General features: G+C 38.2%; 1 protein-coding gene across 1 annotated transcript; it reads left to right on the plus strand.

Annotated features, from left to right (window-relative positions):
• Positions 1-5038: 5038 nt before the first annotated feature.
• LOC129731662 (probable aconitate hydratase, mitochondrial) lies at positions 5039-9472 on the plus strand. The gene is made up of 6 exons (XM_055691837.1): positions 5039-5298; positions 6160-7619; positions 7678-7849; positions 8173-8384; positions 8445-8736; positions 8805-9472. Exons 1-6 carry the CDS (start codon positions 5266-5268, stop codon positions 8994-8996), a joined length of 2361 nt encoding a protein of 786 aa, XP_055547812.1. The 5' UTR covers positions 5039-5265; the 3' UTR covers positions 8997-9472.
• Positions 9473-17236: the final 7764 nt, after the last annotated feature.

A 17236-nucleotide genomic window follows, 5' to 3' on the forward strand; every position in this document is an offset into this window, starting at 1 on the left:
TTTACTATTCTTGACATTTGACTGTCAGAGTTGCCAGTTCAAAGGTAAAACGTGTGTAACTTTTATTCAACTACAGCGCCTATAATGAACTGTGGTCAATATAACAACTAATTCTCTAATTACACCTAAAATAATTATCATGCCCAATTCAGGTGAAGGTCTGTGATTAATTTTTATCACACTTGAGGCTGTGGTACACTCTATGATCAAGTGTCAAATATTTGTCACTTTTTGATAGATAAAATTTTAAAAATATGAAAATTTTAGGCCGGCGTCAAACTGTTTTTGATCAGTACACTATTTGACGGTTCATGCTAAACTTTCTCGGTCGCTGTCAAGATAGGTTCGTTTATTGATTTCTCGGTTGACTGATTGTCACGGTAAAGCAGGCTTGCGTTGACGTTCATCAAAAGCAAATTGGTTTGTTTGTCACTTTCAAAATTTTAAAGGCGGCAAACACGGGCAAATAACAATCACGAGAAAAAATTATCAAAACATTTGACAAACGTCATTACTTTGCCTAAAAAAACACTCTAGCAAACTTTTTACTGAGATTTTTCAACAGCTGTGCCATCATAAAATTATTCGGTAATTCATTTGCTTGACTAGCGTTCGGTTCTTTTTTATTGTCGCTGAAACATCAAACGAAACTCAGCAAAAATTTACAAAGCGTTCGTCAAAAATTACTGCATTCATCAATTTACAAAAGTTTCGCAAAATGCCACTTAAGCTTGTTCCTAGTTATAGGGTAGATAACTGAGATAAATGTAACTATTTAAACGCTATTAACGTCGCAGCACTAAATCGAAATCGCGACTTTCGTTGCGCGCAACTTTTCGCTGCGACTTTAAATATCCTTACGTGGAAAGAAGTGCGCTGTATAGCACATCAGATACGCTATACAGCGCACTATTTGCGACGTAAGGTATTATGTGATGCATGAGAGTGAAATCAATTGTCGCCAGTCGACAACTACAATTTTCAACTAAATGGATAATATTTCAACCAGCTGGTGATTGATTTCATACAGTTATTTCGGATTGTTCCGATCATCATTCTGATGTTTCTAGCACATAAGACTAAAAACTAGTAACTTTTTTTATGATGACAAATATACACACTTAACTTATCTCGGTAAACTTCCCAACAGCTGATCGAGCTCGGCGAAATTTTTAACATATGTCAGCAATATATTTCAAAGAACATTCAGCAAATATATAGATTTACCGTAAACCAGCATGTATTGACATTTTGTTTGCTGATGTTCTTGAATATTTTGCCGAAAACTTGTAGAACATTTCGCTAAATTTATCAGCTGTTGAGTTCTCGGCAATAAAATCTAAGTGTGTACTTTTTATCAAAGGCTTTAAGTAAGTGATCTACTGTGGTGGCAAATTTTAAGACACGATATTTATTTTTATTTTTTTTTATCCTAATAGCTCGTGAGAGACTTCAAAAAACACAGCTAACTATTCTAAATATCTCAAAATGGCGGAATTTAGATGTGCGATTTTGTTTTAACAGATGCAGAAAAATTACCGACCAGTGTGGTAAAAAACAACAAAAGTTCAGTAAAACAACTGAAGATTTTCAGCAACATCTAGGTACGTGCTGATAAATCGTTAAATCTTCACTGAACTATGAAAAATTACAAAAAATATTTTAGTTTATAGAAGAAGTCAGTAAGGTTTTTTGCTGAACTCGACAAGCTAATTCTATTGAACAGTATTTCGGCAAAGATTTTAACCGACTTTGTTAATATTTTGGACTTTGTGCTTTTTCTGTCTACGTACTGGAAATGCTGCTTAATTTAGAATTGGTTTTAATTGAAATGATCTTGATTGAGAACCAAACTGCATTGCCCGAAGATAAACAAAGTTATCAGTAGTTGTCAAACTCAGAGCAAGTGAAAACTAGATTTGCTTTATATTTTACTCAGTATTTTTTTTATTTGGAAAAAAATTGTAATAGCATAAACAATATTTTTGCCACAAAATGAACTAAAAGACTATCATTCAGGCAAAAAGAATTTTAAGCAAATGTTTTTAGTAGTGTCATAGCATAACAAATATAGTGTTTTTATTTTTACTCCCCTGCGACCACCCAACAAACAATTCTGTTGTATAACAGCTTGTTAAGGTATAGTTCAGCCGAAATCCACTGTATAATAGCTTATTAAGCTGTGAATCAACAAAGTTGTTTGCTGGGCAGTTATTTTTTGATCTTTTGTGGCATTGTTTGGACGTTTTTTACCGATCCATTGGCATTCCTATACCGAGCAACAGTGTATGACAATGAACTCTTGTCTGGACTCAAATTAATTTGTGCCCGCTGTCAGCAGCATGCTTGTCTTTTTTCCTCAGTAAACCACTAGAGTGCAGGAGAACATCTTGCACTGCGGAGACAACTGCCGTCACACTAAAGAGCAAAACAATACGCTCATGCTAGAAGAGAGCGACAAACGATTCTTATCTGTTGAGCTACCTGAACGCACTGCGGTGAAATCTGAAATCTCTCTCTTGCGAGACAATGAACTATGGTGTACCTTCTCACACGTGTGGCCATCACGCACAATAATTACACTGCAGAGCTATCTGCGGTGCGTTTCACAGTTGATTTCTTGAGTAAAAGAGATTGGGAGAAAAAAAATAGACTGCGTTGCTCGTGCCGCTCGTGCCGGTCGAATTTACTCTGGTGGAATTCGCTCGTAGCTACACGAGGACTACATTTTTGCCCGGTAGGTTTTTTTCACCTTCCGGACTACTCGCCAGTGGACACTGTTGTGCACTTCTGCGTTTTCTCTGTAGAGTGATTCACCCCTCTTGTTTCTATCAGATGTGGGGTGAGCTGGAAGTGTGTTTCTCTCTCTGTAAGCAGGTCAAGACACTTTGGAGTGAGAAAGAAGCAGTGTGGTGAAAGCATTTGCGTGTAGCAGGCACATACTGGAAGTGAAGTGCGCGGTGAATTTTTTCTCCTCTCTTTTCACATACTGAGGAGAATGACAAGCATGGTCAGCAGTAAGATAAAGATGTATGAAAAGAGGCGGTAATATGCTATCTTGTTTACACATATGTTGAGATGTTAGCCCTTGAAAATGGCGCGATGCCATATGGGTGTTTTTTGCTGTTCACACATTTATTATACTCGTTTGCAGTGCTATTTATTGAGAAGTAACCTGCTCCGTGTTATCGTGCATTTAAATATAGTGTAATAGCGTGACAAAATTTTGCTCGGGAAAAATGGGGGTTGTTTAGCTATATAGGTTTTTTATGTCATCTGGAAGAGCTGCATTTTCTAAGAAAAACGTGATTTTCAAAAATTTTCAATCACTGTTCTTCAATTTTTAAAGCACGAATTAAAACAGATCTAAATCTGCTCAAAATCGTTACAATGACAGTTCGCCCACATACTAACTGTCATTGTAGCGATTTGGAGCGATTTTTTATTTTCCATTTAAAAAACGAAGGACAATGATAGAAAATTTTAAAAAATCACGTTTTGATCAAAAAATTATAATCTTTCACCTGATATATAAAAATCAGAAATCCGTGAGTAGCTAAACAACCCAATTAAAAATAATTGGGTTGTTTAGCTATTAACGGATTTCTGATTTTTATATATCAGCTAAAAGAGTGTAATTTTCTGAGCAAAAGGTGATTTTTTAAAAAAAATTATCACTGTCCTCCGACTTTTAAATGAAGATACAAAAATCACTCTAAATCGCTACAATGACAGTTCGCCCATATACCATCTGTCATTGTAGCGATTTCGAGCAGTTTTAATTATCGATTTAAAAATCGAAAAACAACGATAGAAAATTTTTTAAAATCACGTTTTGCTTAGAAAATGCAGTTTTTTCAGATGAAATAAAAAACTGATATAGCTAAACAACCCAATTTATTAGCTAATAGTATCATCACTATTTGCATTATATAAAAAACAACAAACAATATCGCACGCTAGCCTGGGGGGCTAATGTGGTCTCGATCAACTAGTTTTAGTTGAAAGAATTCGTTATCGATATTGTTTTTGGCGCACTTGCATGCTGTAGGATAAATACAACGATACACCGTGCCCCAGTGCTGAGTAGCGAAAATTTCCAGCTCGAAAAGATCCTCGACCTGATCGGGAATCGAACCCGATATCACAACCGTGTGAGAGAGCTAGCCGACCGACATCGCTAACCACAGAACCACGGGGACCACACATTAAATACAAAGTATAGTATTAAAAGAATAGCCCGCTTCGTTTTCATGCAATTATCAGTTTTCCTGACAAGAGCATTTGCAATAAATCCCGTTTTCTGCTCTGCGTCCACGGTAAAAAAATTATATTGTGTCACAAGCATTCTTTTCCGCTTTTCCCATCGCGTCTGCTATGGCGTCACCTTTTCCTCATCGCATCGATTCGTTGAGTAGCGTTTGTGAATATCACCCAAATACTATGGCATCCCTGCTTGACTGTCAGGTCCCAAGTATGATGACAGTTCTATAAGGTATGCTATTCACGTCGATGCATTAGTTTAGTGATCGTTATGAACTTTTTCCAATTTTGTATGAAATTTGAAACGATTTTGCAATTTAAACTAAACTTATTGAACATTCTTTCCTGAAAAGTTATAGAAATGATGTTGAAACATGTTTTATTTGTGGGGAATACATAAACATGCTGCGGTTTAGGTAAAATATGCTGTTTTTCATCAATTTGCCGGTAACCTTTTTGCACTTTTCGTTTTTTTCTTGTTCTCTAATAGCGCTTCTAAATGGAGTCGCTTATGTTCATTTTTATATATTTTATTTCGACATATTGTCGCAACTTTTCGCACTAAATCTAAATTAATATCAATTTCTAGTGTGTTTCAACTGGAGATTCACTCTCCTACTAAAAAAATCAGATATAAAACAACATAAAACGAGAAATTTCCAAAAATGTTCTGAATTCCATACAAAACGCGAAATTTTTCATAACGAGATTTGTTTGTGTGCGTGGATAGACAAAAATGTAGCATACCTTGTAGAACTGTCATCATACTTGGTGTCAGGTTAGCAAATGTCCGGACGGAACGTCACTCAACCGCAGACTTGAACTTTTATTCCTCGGTCGGATCGCGGAGTGTCAGGTAATTTTTTTCGTTGGCTGGCGCAAGTGCTTAGAGAAGAAAAATCTTCCAGCTTAGAAGGCTGAAGATCATAAATCGTGTATTCCAGTTTATAGTACTTGCAAGCGGTTTGATTCTTATCGAGTAAAGTAACCTGCGGCATAAAAATGGTCCATTACGGCCGATTGTTGGGTGTTCAGGTAAGGACGCAGAGGTCATTTTGTAGGCGGTCTGAAGTGCAAAAAGAGTTTCGGCTTTGCGGCCATCCTTGCTGCTAGATTTGAATGATGAAAAAATAGGTTGTTACGTAATTTGTTGCTACTGTAAGGAGGCCGGAATTTTGTAAGGAAGAAGAAAATAGAATTTTCAAAAACGTTCTAGACCGTAATGGTTAGATAACATATTGAACTCCTGTGTGAATGCGGAACCATTTTCATCTTCAATGTACTTGATAGTATGTGTGTCTCGTATTTAAACTCGGAAGCTTTCAAGAACATTCCGTTCCCGTTGCCTTGCACTTGCCTATACCGATAGGGGCTGTTTATTTTTGTTTTCCAATTATAACGTGATCTAGTTTATTATAACGTTAGTCGTGTACTACCTACGAGCAGGAATTAATCAGGTTTATGAACCTAATACCTCGTTTGATATTGTATATTACAGGTGCAGTACTGCACCTTAGATATCTTATTTTGCATATTAAATTATGGGTATAGATAAATACCTATTACCATCTTATTGCCTCCGTGAAAGATTTTCTTCACAATATTTCGAACACATTTTAAAGTGTTTTTTCAAAAAAAAAAAAAAAAAATCTGCAGTATATGAAAATGTAGACTGCATTTAAAAAACCGTCAAAATAAACACAACTTTGTTTTGATCCTACCGGTCTGCTCTCAGCTGTTACATCAATGTTCAAAGGTTGTTTTATAGCTGCAATCTCACAGTTAATCACGTGTTTCCATACCGATTTGTTTTTAAATAATCCATCCATCACTCGCTTTCCACTGTATGCATTTTTGTGTATTGATAATTTTTCTTTTTTCTCTTGCTTATCACAGGCTAAACGAGCCGCTCTCTATAGCGTTGATGCTCAGCAGCGCCAATTTCATGCTTCCTGCGCTGTCGCCTCCAAGGTTGCCCTTTCCAAGTTCGACCAGGATGTGTACCTGCCGTACGAGAAACTGCAGAAGAACATCGAAGTTGTCAAGAAGCGACTGGGACGCCCACTGACCCTCAGTGAAAAGATTCTGTATGGCCATTTGGACGATGCCGCCAACCAGGATATTCAACGTGGTACATCGTATCTGCGATTGCGTCCCGATCGAGTGGCCATGCAGGATGCCACCGCCCAGATGGCTATGCTTCAGTTCATCTCTTCCGGACTGCCAAAGGTTGCCGTTCCATCGACTATCCATTGTGATCACTTAATCGAGGCTCAAGTCGGAGGTGAGAAAGATTTGGCTCGCGCTAAGGATCTCAACGCCGAAGTGTACAAATTTTTGTCCACCGCTGGTGCTAAGTACGGAGTTGGTTTCTGGAAGCCAGGTTCTGGAATTATTCATCAGATCATCTTGGAGAACTACGCTTTCCCTGGCTTGCTGATGATCGGAACCGATTCGCACACCCCGAATGGTGGAGGTCTCGGTGGTTTGTGCATTGGTGTCGGTGGTGCAGACGCTGTCGATGTGATGGCTAACATCCCGTGGGAATTGAAATGTCCCAACGTAATCGGTATTAATCTTACCGGAAAGATTAGCGGATGGACATCGCCTAAGGATGTTATCTTGAAGGTAGCAGATATCTTGACTGTAAAGGGTGGTACCGGTGCCATCATTGAATACACTGGCAAAGGTGTCGACTCGATCTCCTGTACTGGTATGGCTACCATTTGTAACATGGGTGCAGAAATTGGTGCCACTACCTCGACCTTCCCCTTCAACCAGCGTATGGTGGATTATTTGAAAGCCACTGGACGTGGTGCAATTGCTAACGAGGCCAAAAAGTTTGAGAAGACTGTTCTTTCTGCCGATCCCGGTGCCAAATATGACCAGGTTATTGAGATCAACCTTGACACATTGGAACCGCATATTAACGGTCCGTTTACTCCGGATTTGGCACATCCGATTAGCAAACTTGCTGCCAATTCCAAGAAGAATGGATACCCAATGGACATCCGTGTCGGTTTGATTGGCTCCTGTACCAACTCTTCCTATGAGGATATGGGACGCTGCGCTTCCATTGCTAAGAATGCTATGAAGCACGGTATTAAGTCGAAGATTCCATTTAACGTTACTCCTGGATCGGAGCAGATTCGAGCAACCATCGAGCGAGATGGTATTGCTAAGGTATTCAAGGAATTCGGCGGTACCGTTTTGGCCAACGCTTGTGGCCCATGCATCGGACAGTGGGACCGTAAGGACGTGAAAAAGGGCGAAAAGAATACGATTGTGACTTCGTACAACCGCAACTTCACCGGACGTAACGATGCTAACCCTGCAACGCACTGCTTTGTGACCAGGTGCGATAGCCAATTCATTAACAGTTAGAATGCATCAATAAGACTGCTTTGCTTTTAGCCCTGAACTTGTGACTGCTCTATCAATCGCCGGTCGGCTGGACTTCAATCCGCTAACCGATGAGTTAACGGGCTCCGATGGCAAGAAATTCAAGCTGGATTCACCTTTCGGTGATGAGCTGCCACAGAAGGGATTCGACCCCGGCATGGATACGTACGAAGCGCCCCCACAGGTGAGTAAATCTGCGCTGCAATTCTTTTTATAATAACCTGATAAGATGTGGAATCTGGCGCAAGTTCACGTGACGTAGTTGAACAGTAAGTGACGGCTACCCTCGGCCGTTATCTTATCAAACTGCCTTTTCATGAACAGCACCATTGTAGCTTTGCTTGAAAAAAACAAAATGTGATTATACAATCAAGCCCGGATTTTTTTGAACTGGATTTAAAACAAAACCACCTTATCAAGGCAATGTGACCGGATTAAAAGAAAATATTTTGACCTACATATTATTTTGATTGCACATATGCAGTATTTCCCATTGTGTTTTTTAAGGATGGATCTTCGGTGCGCGTTGATGTGGACCCGAAGAGCCAGCGATTGCAATTGCTGGAACCTTTCGACACCTGGGATGGTAAGGATCTTACCGAGATGACCGTTCTGATCAAGGTTAAGGGAAAGTGTACGACCGATCACATTAGTGCCGCTGGGCCCTGGCTTAAATATCGTGGTCACCTGGATAACATCTCCAACAACATGTTCATTGGGTAAAAGCATTTTACGAAGTACTCAGCCCGTTTATTATAGATATATTTTTAATATTTTAGTGCCACCAATGTCGAAAACAATGAAATGAATAAGATTAAGAACCAGGTTACCGGCGAGTGGGCTGGAGTGCCGGACGTGGCTCGCTTCTACAAGGCTAAGGGCATTCGCTGGGTTGCCGTCGGAGACGAAAACTACGGTGAGGGTTCTTCTCGCGAACATGCCGCTCTTGAACCACGCCATTTGGGTGGTCGTGCCATCATCACTAAGTCGTTTGCTCGTATTCACGAAACCAACCTGAAGAAGCAGGGTTTGCTTCCATTGACTTTTGCCAATCCGGCTGATTACGATAAGGTAAACAAATTCTTCTCTAAAATATTGAAGTTTTTTCAGTTTGTGTAAACGCTATTGTTTTACTTTAGGTGCAACCTCACTCCAAGATCTCTCTGCTCGGTTTGAACAACTTCGCTCCAGGCAAGCAGGTTGACTGCGAAATCATAACCGATGGCAAGGTAGACAGAATTAAGCTGAACCATTCGTTCAACGAGCAGCAAATCGCCTGGTTCAAAGCGGGAAGCGCTCTGAACCGTATGAAGCAGCTGGCTAAGAACTAATAACCCACCGCTGCAGATACCCACAGGTTGAAAGAAACGGTATGTGGACTGTATCGTGGGTCCGAACGAACGTTCTCCTCCGCTGTGTGCACGGTATCCGGTGGAGATGAACAAACAAACACCGATGGAACAGAACAAGTCGAATTAGTGAAGTTACTTAAGAATAACCCTCCCATCATTAGAAGTCAACCGTTTATCTGCTAGGATGAATCTTCTTATTTTTGTACATACCAACATACATAATATTATTCAACTGCATGCAATCAACTTACAGCTGCACGAAATCCAACTGCATTGAGGTGTCATTTTAAGAGATTTTCTAATATAATTATTTGATTGCAATGTTTTCGAAAAATTGAAACCAAATATTGTTTGTGACAACGTAATTTATCATGATGTGAAACGCAGTTTATGATTTTGTTATTGTGCAGGTCTCTGATTTTTGTCAGTGACAATAAAATACAATTTAACTAATAGATCTTTTTGATTTATTTTCGTGTAAAGATTTGGGTTAAATCCAGTTCTGCAGAAAATATCGAGTACTTGTCATTCAGTTTAGCAGAAAGGGAAAATTTCCAATACCGAAGGAGGAGGGTTTGCTGAGTTGAAAACATTTTAATGTAATTTGAAAATACATGATGCTTTACACTGGGGTCACTTTTTACGCGGTTGGTTGTACCGCATTTAAAAGATTAGATTAGATTTACTTATACTAAACTTATTTGATACCGCGTACAAATAATCTTCCGAATCGAGTAAAAATAATCCGCTTTATTGTAAAAATATCCCGTTTAAAATAACGCATAAAAACAACCCGCGTAAAAAGCATCATGCTAACAATGTAAAGCATTTTTAGCTGTCCGCAGCACTGCGTTATTTATGTTTAGCCGTGACCGTGTTCACGTTCCTGTTCGTATCCATGTTTATGTCCGTGCCAATATTCATGTCCGTTCCTATACCTATATTCATGTTCATGATCATCAAGTTTATACCAGTGAGCATGTCCATGTCCTTGTTGATGTCTATGCTGATCATATTTATGCCAGTGCTCGTGTTCGTGTCCGTGTCCGTGCCCATGTTCGTATCCATGTCCATGCTCGTATCCGTGACTATAGCCGTGTCCACATTTTCCATTGCCTTCGTGATGTGCTAGGTTTCCACCATAGCTTCCAAACTGTCGATTGACTCGTACTGCGGGTTGTTTTGAAACTTCAGCGATATCCTCCATACGCAAAACTTCTACCAGTTGCGAAAGGGCTGGCAAGGCACGGCTTAGTGCCAGGAAGGTACCCAACACCACGAGTCCACAGACGATCTCTTTCATGATTGCAAAAATTTGCTCGGCTTGGGTTCAAAACTAATTAAAAACTGTGCCATTTGTGCAGCCTGGGTAGGTTTTTATACCAAGACTTGAGGAAATCAAAAATCAGGAAACCGAATGTCGTTAAATACATTACAGTTTTGCGAATTTACAGGTATACCGGAAACAGACCAGACAAAAACATAATAAACGTGAAAGTCACATTTTCCTTGAATTGAACACGCGACTGAAGTGACCCTACCGGCATTATGCTGCTACATACAGCCCTCGCGATAACAGTTCTCATTTCAAAGTGATTCTAAAAGGATGTAAGCATGCAGTCTTGCATACAACTTATTCAAACAGTTTTGACGTTGGACTAACGTCTATATCGAAGTTAGGCACCTGAATTTGAAAATCTAGTAATTCAACTGGGGAAAACCAGGGAAAAGTGGTCAGGTTTTGAGCGCTTATACATCAGTCATTTCTTTTCAGAATTTCGAGGTTTTGGCATCAACCGATCAGAAATTCTTTTACGGTTGAATTTATGTAACAAAAATTACCTATTTCTCGAGATACACTATTGAAAAATTGATAAATCACATCGATTGTCTAAATCATACCGAGCAACCAATCACCACCTCTCTTCACAAGCACAGTCGACACTAACGGATACAACCGATCTGACTTTGTAAACAGTCTCACAGCTTTTAACCAATAACGAGCTCGCTTTCGGTAGCTGCAACAGGTGTTTCAACACCGTTTTAAAATGCTTCTTTTATCATTACCACTGAACAGATTCTAAACACCAATGGCTTGATTGATAGGGGAAATATTGCGCAAGATTGTCATATAATAATTTAAATATGTTTTCGATACTAAACTAGTTAAAAGTTGTGTTAAAAGTCGTGCACATTCAACCAATCACAAGCTCGCTTCTTGTTTGCTCGCGGATGGGTTTTTGCTTTGGGCTATATAATAGCCTGTGTCGTCTCATAGCAGTCATCAGTTAACATGTGAAAGGCCACCAGGCCGGTCTTGTATAATCAGCAGCGGTGGCTGATTCCAGCGGCCAAACTGAGCTGCAGCAGAACCAGAGCGGTGGTATCAGGCAGCAGCGGCGGAGGTAGTGGGAAGCTGCATTTCTTCATTCAGTTCGGTGCTCCTTCGATCTGAGTTGGACCCCACCAGCGGTAATCCAATTCAGATATCGTTGGGTGAAAACGTTGGGTGTGTGTGCAGTGTGCACATATAGCGTATGTGCATCTGTATTGCTATGACATTTGCGATGATAGGGATGGCGCTGTTGCGTGTGTATGGCTAGCTATAGCGTGTGTAAGACACTAGCATGTGTAGCATATTATGGCTATTGCGTGTATATCTTCAGCGTGTGTACGGATAGTTATAGCTTGTGTGTGGATAGCTGCTGCGTGTGTAATGATTAGTTATAGCGTATGTATGGATAGTAATAGCACATGGTTGGATAGCTTATGCGTGTGTATAGATAGTTGTATCGGATGTATGGAAAGGTATGGATAGCTATAGCTACAGCGTGTGTATGAATAGTTTTAACGCGTGTTTAGATAGTTATAGCATGTGTGTGAATAACTATAGCGGGTGTTTATCGAAGATTATTATTGTCATTGAAAATATTAAAACGTCTTAACGAACACAGTTGTGAATTTGATTTTACAGCAGCGATTTTAACTTCTTCAGCCAGTCTTTATTCATCGAGGAAAAATTACTACCTATGAATGATCAACACTTATTTACTAGAAATTTGATTTAGATCAAAACGGGTTCTTTTGAGTATCATAAGTTATTGGTAAAAAGAGTTGCAAGTTTTCTCAATGAGCATTCATTAAATTTTCGTTTTTGTTTCTCGGTGCGCGGTTTTGATTTTGTTTCTCGCACACAGAGAAAGAAACAAACTTGTCGCTATCGTGAAAAATAACAAAACAATTAGAAATGCTCTAAATCACAACTGAAGAAGTTAATATATTTTCCTGTCACTCGCCCAAACCTTGATAACAACTACCGAAAAACGTGTGATTGAGCTCTTGCTATATTGAGTTATTGAACCAAACGTTTTTTTTTTTCAAATACATGAAGTTATATGCCGGGCTGGAACTAACCTAGCATGAGTTTTATCGATTAAATGTCAAACAATTTTCAAATTTAAAATTTTCGGTTGAATCGTTCTGGGCTCCAATTTCAGATAGTTTCGTTAAGTTTACTTTTTGCTTAGATAGGAAAATTTTACCAATTCGCTCAATTAAATGATTGTCTTGGTAGTGCAGCAAACAAAGGGTTGATTCGAATATGTATGAAATGACAGCGATTAAATAAAAGATATTTATTCTTTTAGTATATATTATTATTTATAACGTTTTAACGTCTCAGCATCCAGAAATGCACTGTTAGATAAAATTGCAGCAAATACTAGAGTTGCAATTCTCTCTATTATTTGTTTTAATGGAATATAAGAATACCGTAGTCCAACGTCATGCGGTCGTGTCTTGAATACCACCCTCCTACTTTTTCTTCACAACTGAAAGCTTCTAAGCGACAATGCCTTATCAAAAGAGTTGAATTTTATTTGATTATTTCTTTAATAGAAATAATACGAAGGTTTGGGTGAAAAATGTTTTAAGGCATTTATTTTAAATCAAATATTAATAATATTACATGATTTTCAGTTTTCTAAGCCAAATACGTTGTCAAGTTTCGAAGCCACAGTCATTCAATCGAAATACTTTCGAAAGAGACCGGTCAATTTTGGTTACCAGTATATGAGGACTGTCCAAATTGTCGAATTCCCAGTGAAGCGAACTATATTTAGATAAATGTACCGTCGTTACGCTTTGACTGGTCGACAAAATGGAAAAAGTGCATTCCAAGAGCTCAAAACTGAAAAAATGAAAGATTATTCCTTTGAATTTTGGTGCCCGTAGCCATTACCAAAACGCGTCAACTTACGTGAGAGTAGAACTTCGACGTGAGAGCCAGGTTCATCGCTTTAACGTTATGTTTACGAGGAGACTCTTTCAGGTATCTGAAAAAACAGTAATACCTAGGGACACCAACATTCACAGGAATAGTTGAATAGCTATAATCATTAATTGTTTTTTTTTTTCTGGTTTAAGCTTTTGGTGTGCATTGAGTGTATTGACCAGTGATAATCGACCAACATTAGCAAAAAGTGATAAAAAGTCGAAACAACGAGATGCGATGATTTATAGTTTGGAGGAAACAAATGCACCTTTACTCGAATGCACAATTTTAGCGCACACGGCGTAGCGTGACCGCCCGAAAAAAAATAACATTAACAAAACATTTAAAAAACCCTAAAAATTGCTGTAATTGTACATAGTTATTCCATTATTCACCTATGTTTTTCATTGTAGATACATCAATTTTACATTAAATATCATTGTCCAGAACAATAAAAAACATCGTTTTTGCCATTTTTACAATGAAAAAGGGGGGTCGTTATGTATCTTAACAGCATTTTTTAGGCATTTTTCCCATACATTTAGAAGTCACTGACAATGTTTTTCATGGTAAAATTATTGTCGGTGGTAGATTCAACAACAAAAAACGTTGTTAAAACATGGTAATGACAACAATCGTTTACAAGCTTATACAGTAAAAATACCGTGTTTTATGAACCATAAAAAACACGGTATTTTTACTGTAAGCTTGTGAACGATTGTTGTCATTACCATGTTTTAACAACGTTTTTTGTTGTTTTACCATGAAAAACATTGTCAGTGACTTCTAAATGTATGGGAAAAATGCCTAAAAAATGCTGTTAAGATACATAACGACTCCCCTTTTTCATTGTAAAAATGGCAAAAACGATGTTTTTTATTGTTCTGCACAATGATATTTAATGTAAAATTGATGTATCTACAATGAAAAGCCCCGTTCCGCTGCTTTGCCGCCACTGTAGTAGATGTGGTACTTGAAAGAAGTGCGTGCAATAGGGTCTATTTCACGGAATTCCCTTTCTCCGGAATTTGCCCACCGAACCTCCTAAATCGCTGCGATTTCGATCCCCTGTAGTTCTCGAGCAAGCAAGCCAGTCCGTGCCGGTTCATTGAGAGATCGGACGTTCCAAGTACCCAAATTCCAATCGTTTACCTTAATCTTTTTTCGTGTTCGTAGCCTAGGTCTTTGCCGATTGATCCGTTCCGTATTTCTAAATTCGTTCTTCGTGGTTGATGAAAGGTTTAGGTATGCTACCTTCCCAAGCAACAATTGAAACATAATAAAAAAATAAATTGTGATCATTTGTTGCACTAATGAAATTCCGAGGTTTTAAGAAACATTTTTTGTTACTACGATGAAATTGTGAAGAAACAAGCAACAACTAAAGTTGCATCGCTGCTTCAAAAATCTTCACACCAACAACGTAATTCGCGAGGTTGGATTTGTTGTAGAAACGTGTAAACGGCATTTGAAAACCTAACCTTCACTGAATAGATCTAGTGGGTGGAGCATATAAGTTGCCAACGTGATGCTTGCGAGATACAAAAAACAAACACACAAAGATGCTTTTAAAAGTTGCTGTCATGTTTTGAAGCCATGTAACAGCAACTTTTGCTCGATCGTTCGCCTTATATTTGTTTTTGATATGAGGTTGTTTAGAGCGTTGTAACTTTTAGGTAGGTACTTGGACTAGAAGTCGTCCAAAAAGTGTGGGTCTCTAAAACGAAATGTGATAAATTGCTTTGATTTTCATTATCACGCTGAGGTACTGATGAATTGAAGAAGCAAAATTAAAACTGGTAATGGAAATAGCATGATAAGGGAAGCAATATTTAAAAATGAGCCATGAACTTGCAAGTGTTTCTACAGTAAATGACGTGGATAGTTCAAACGAGAAAAGTGAATAGAAATTGATAACTGGAGTTGAATCCTCAAATTTCTGGAAATAATAAAGATAAATCGCTAAACAGACGATCTCTTTCCATTCTGACCATTTGCCGTTTTACAATCTTACCACAACGCCTATTGCGCCCTAGTGGCTGGTACCATGTTGTTATTAAATTTCATGCATTAGTTCATACACATTGCGGTTTCATTCTTGAAACTTGTGTTGAAACAACGAAACTGTTGCAATTGGCTCCACCTCCTGCGTTTTTTTTTGTCATTGTATAAGAAACTGAGATGTAACTGCAACTTAATTTCGCATAAGAATTTGTTGCTGTGATGAACAAAGTTCATAATCGAAACAAATTTTGCTGCTTGGGTTACCAGGGCTGCGATACCTACATCCTGCTGATGGGGCTGCCATCTTAGGTGTAGCTGGCGGGATACAGCATTCTATAATTCAGCCGCCCGCTCCGGGTCAGACGCTGCTGCACGCCGCCCCTATGGGGAGATTCGAATCATACGAATTGCAATATAGCGATTTGGTTTCAACGGATTGCAACATGAATCAGTGCATGTTTTATCACTGAGCAACCCCAGCTGATAGACGAAAGCTCGTTCTTCATAGAGTAAACAATGAAATTCTTAAAAAGCCCACGAAAAATGGATGCAGACTGTAAGGTCACACTCCTGAACACTTTAATTCCACACATCCCAGGTGCCAAGAAGGATTTCTGGAAACAGTTTCCAGAAAAACTTCACTTTATCTTTCGATTTTCTTCGAAAATAGACATAAGTTTTAATCAGTTCATGTGTCTCTAGCTTATTTTTAATTGAACTTTGCATAACATAAACTGTGTTTTAATTTGTTCAAGTCAATGATATTTTGATGTGAACACTTTTCTTTTAACTGATAACAAGTGTGAAATGTTGTTTTTAAAGTCAATTGAATGTATACTTAGGATGGGACTAGTATGCCTTTATTTTTAATATGGGACAGGCAAGGTTTGATATTTTTCCAGTAATTTTCAGAACAAACTTCAAAATTTAATCAAGCCATATGAAACTTTGAATAAAATTAGATACATTGACAGCATAAACTTGAATTTGCCTAAAAGTCATATGGGACTCTTATGCTTTTATGGGCAGCGTACCTCGAGACCAGCTGGGTGAGCACCCAACAGTTTCCTAGTACTAATAATTTTTTCCAAGGAGTCTTCATACTACTGGACGTCAGTTTTGGAAGACCCCCGAACACAATCATGGTAGTGTTGAATACACCGGCATTCAGCAAAGCATATTGTAGAAAAACATCAATACGGACACTGCTGATTGACGATTCTCAACATGAAATGACATGAGGACAATCGTTGCGAAAACTTGAATTACTCGGTAAGTCGCAACTAGTAGCAGCTGATTTTTGGTTTAGTACTAGTCAATACCTTGTATTTTAGTTCAATAATAGTGTCATAGCAGTACAACGTAGAACTTTATGTTTTTCATATTGCCGAAAATGAGGAAAAATTACAAAAAAAAACTTGTTTCACATACTATGCCTCCTACGAACCTATTTTCAACAAAACTGTCTTAATATCACATTACCTCTTAGTTAATTCTCTATTTTATGAGGATCATATGAGTTAGCTAATTAATTTCTAAGTATTTGCATGCCCTAGTGAAAAATATGTGTAAATAAAATTTCTTCCAATTTACAAGCCATGTAAATCCGCACTTTCACAATATTATAGCACATTTTCTAAATTATTTTTCAAAGTAAATTATCATGATTTCTAGTCGACAACATGTCTACTGTAAGCGGAAAATAGAATGAGGCATGAACACAGTATTTGGTTTTTTTGAGTTTTGTCGCGACTTTTCTTGGGTCTGCCCCACAGTGCGTCATAACGAATCGAATGGTGTACTCAGATCTTTTCGTGCATTTTATTTTAAATTAAAATTTTAAATCTTCAGTACAATTTTTACACAACCCCATAGTCGTGATTAAAAATAATGCTAATAACTAATAACTACTAATTTGTGTAATTGGAATTGCTTATTAGCA

Source organism: Wyeomyia smithii, chromosome 3, assembly GCF_029784165.1.
Source record: "Wyeomyia smithii strain HCP4-BCI-WySm-NY-G18 chromosome 3, ASM2978416v1, whole genome shotgun sequence".
Lineage (NCBI taxonomy): Eukaryota > Metazoa > Arthropoda > Insecta > Diptera > Culicidae > Wyeomyia > Wyeomyia smithii.

Bases quoted from the DNA above. Each gene is read 5' to 3' on its own strand.
- LOC129731662 (XM_055691837.1), top strand. From the start codon at position 5,266: ATGGTCCATTACGGCCGATTGTTGGGTGTTCAG. The intron at 7,620-7,677 runs GTGCGATAGCCA...CTTTGCTTTTAG, and splicing joins ACGCACTGCTTTGTGACCAG to CCCTGAACTTGTGACTGCTC. The intron at 8,385-8,444 runs GTAAAAGCATTT...TTAATATTTTAG, and splicing joins TCCAACAACATGTTCATTGG to TGCCACCAATGTCGAAAACA.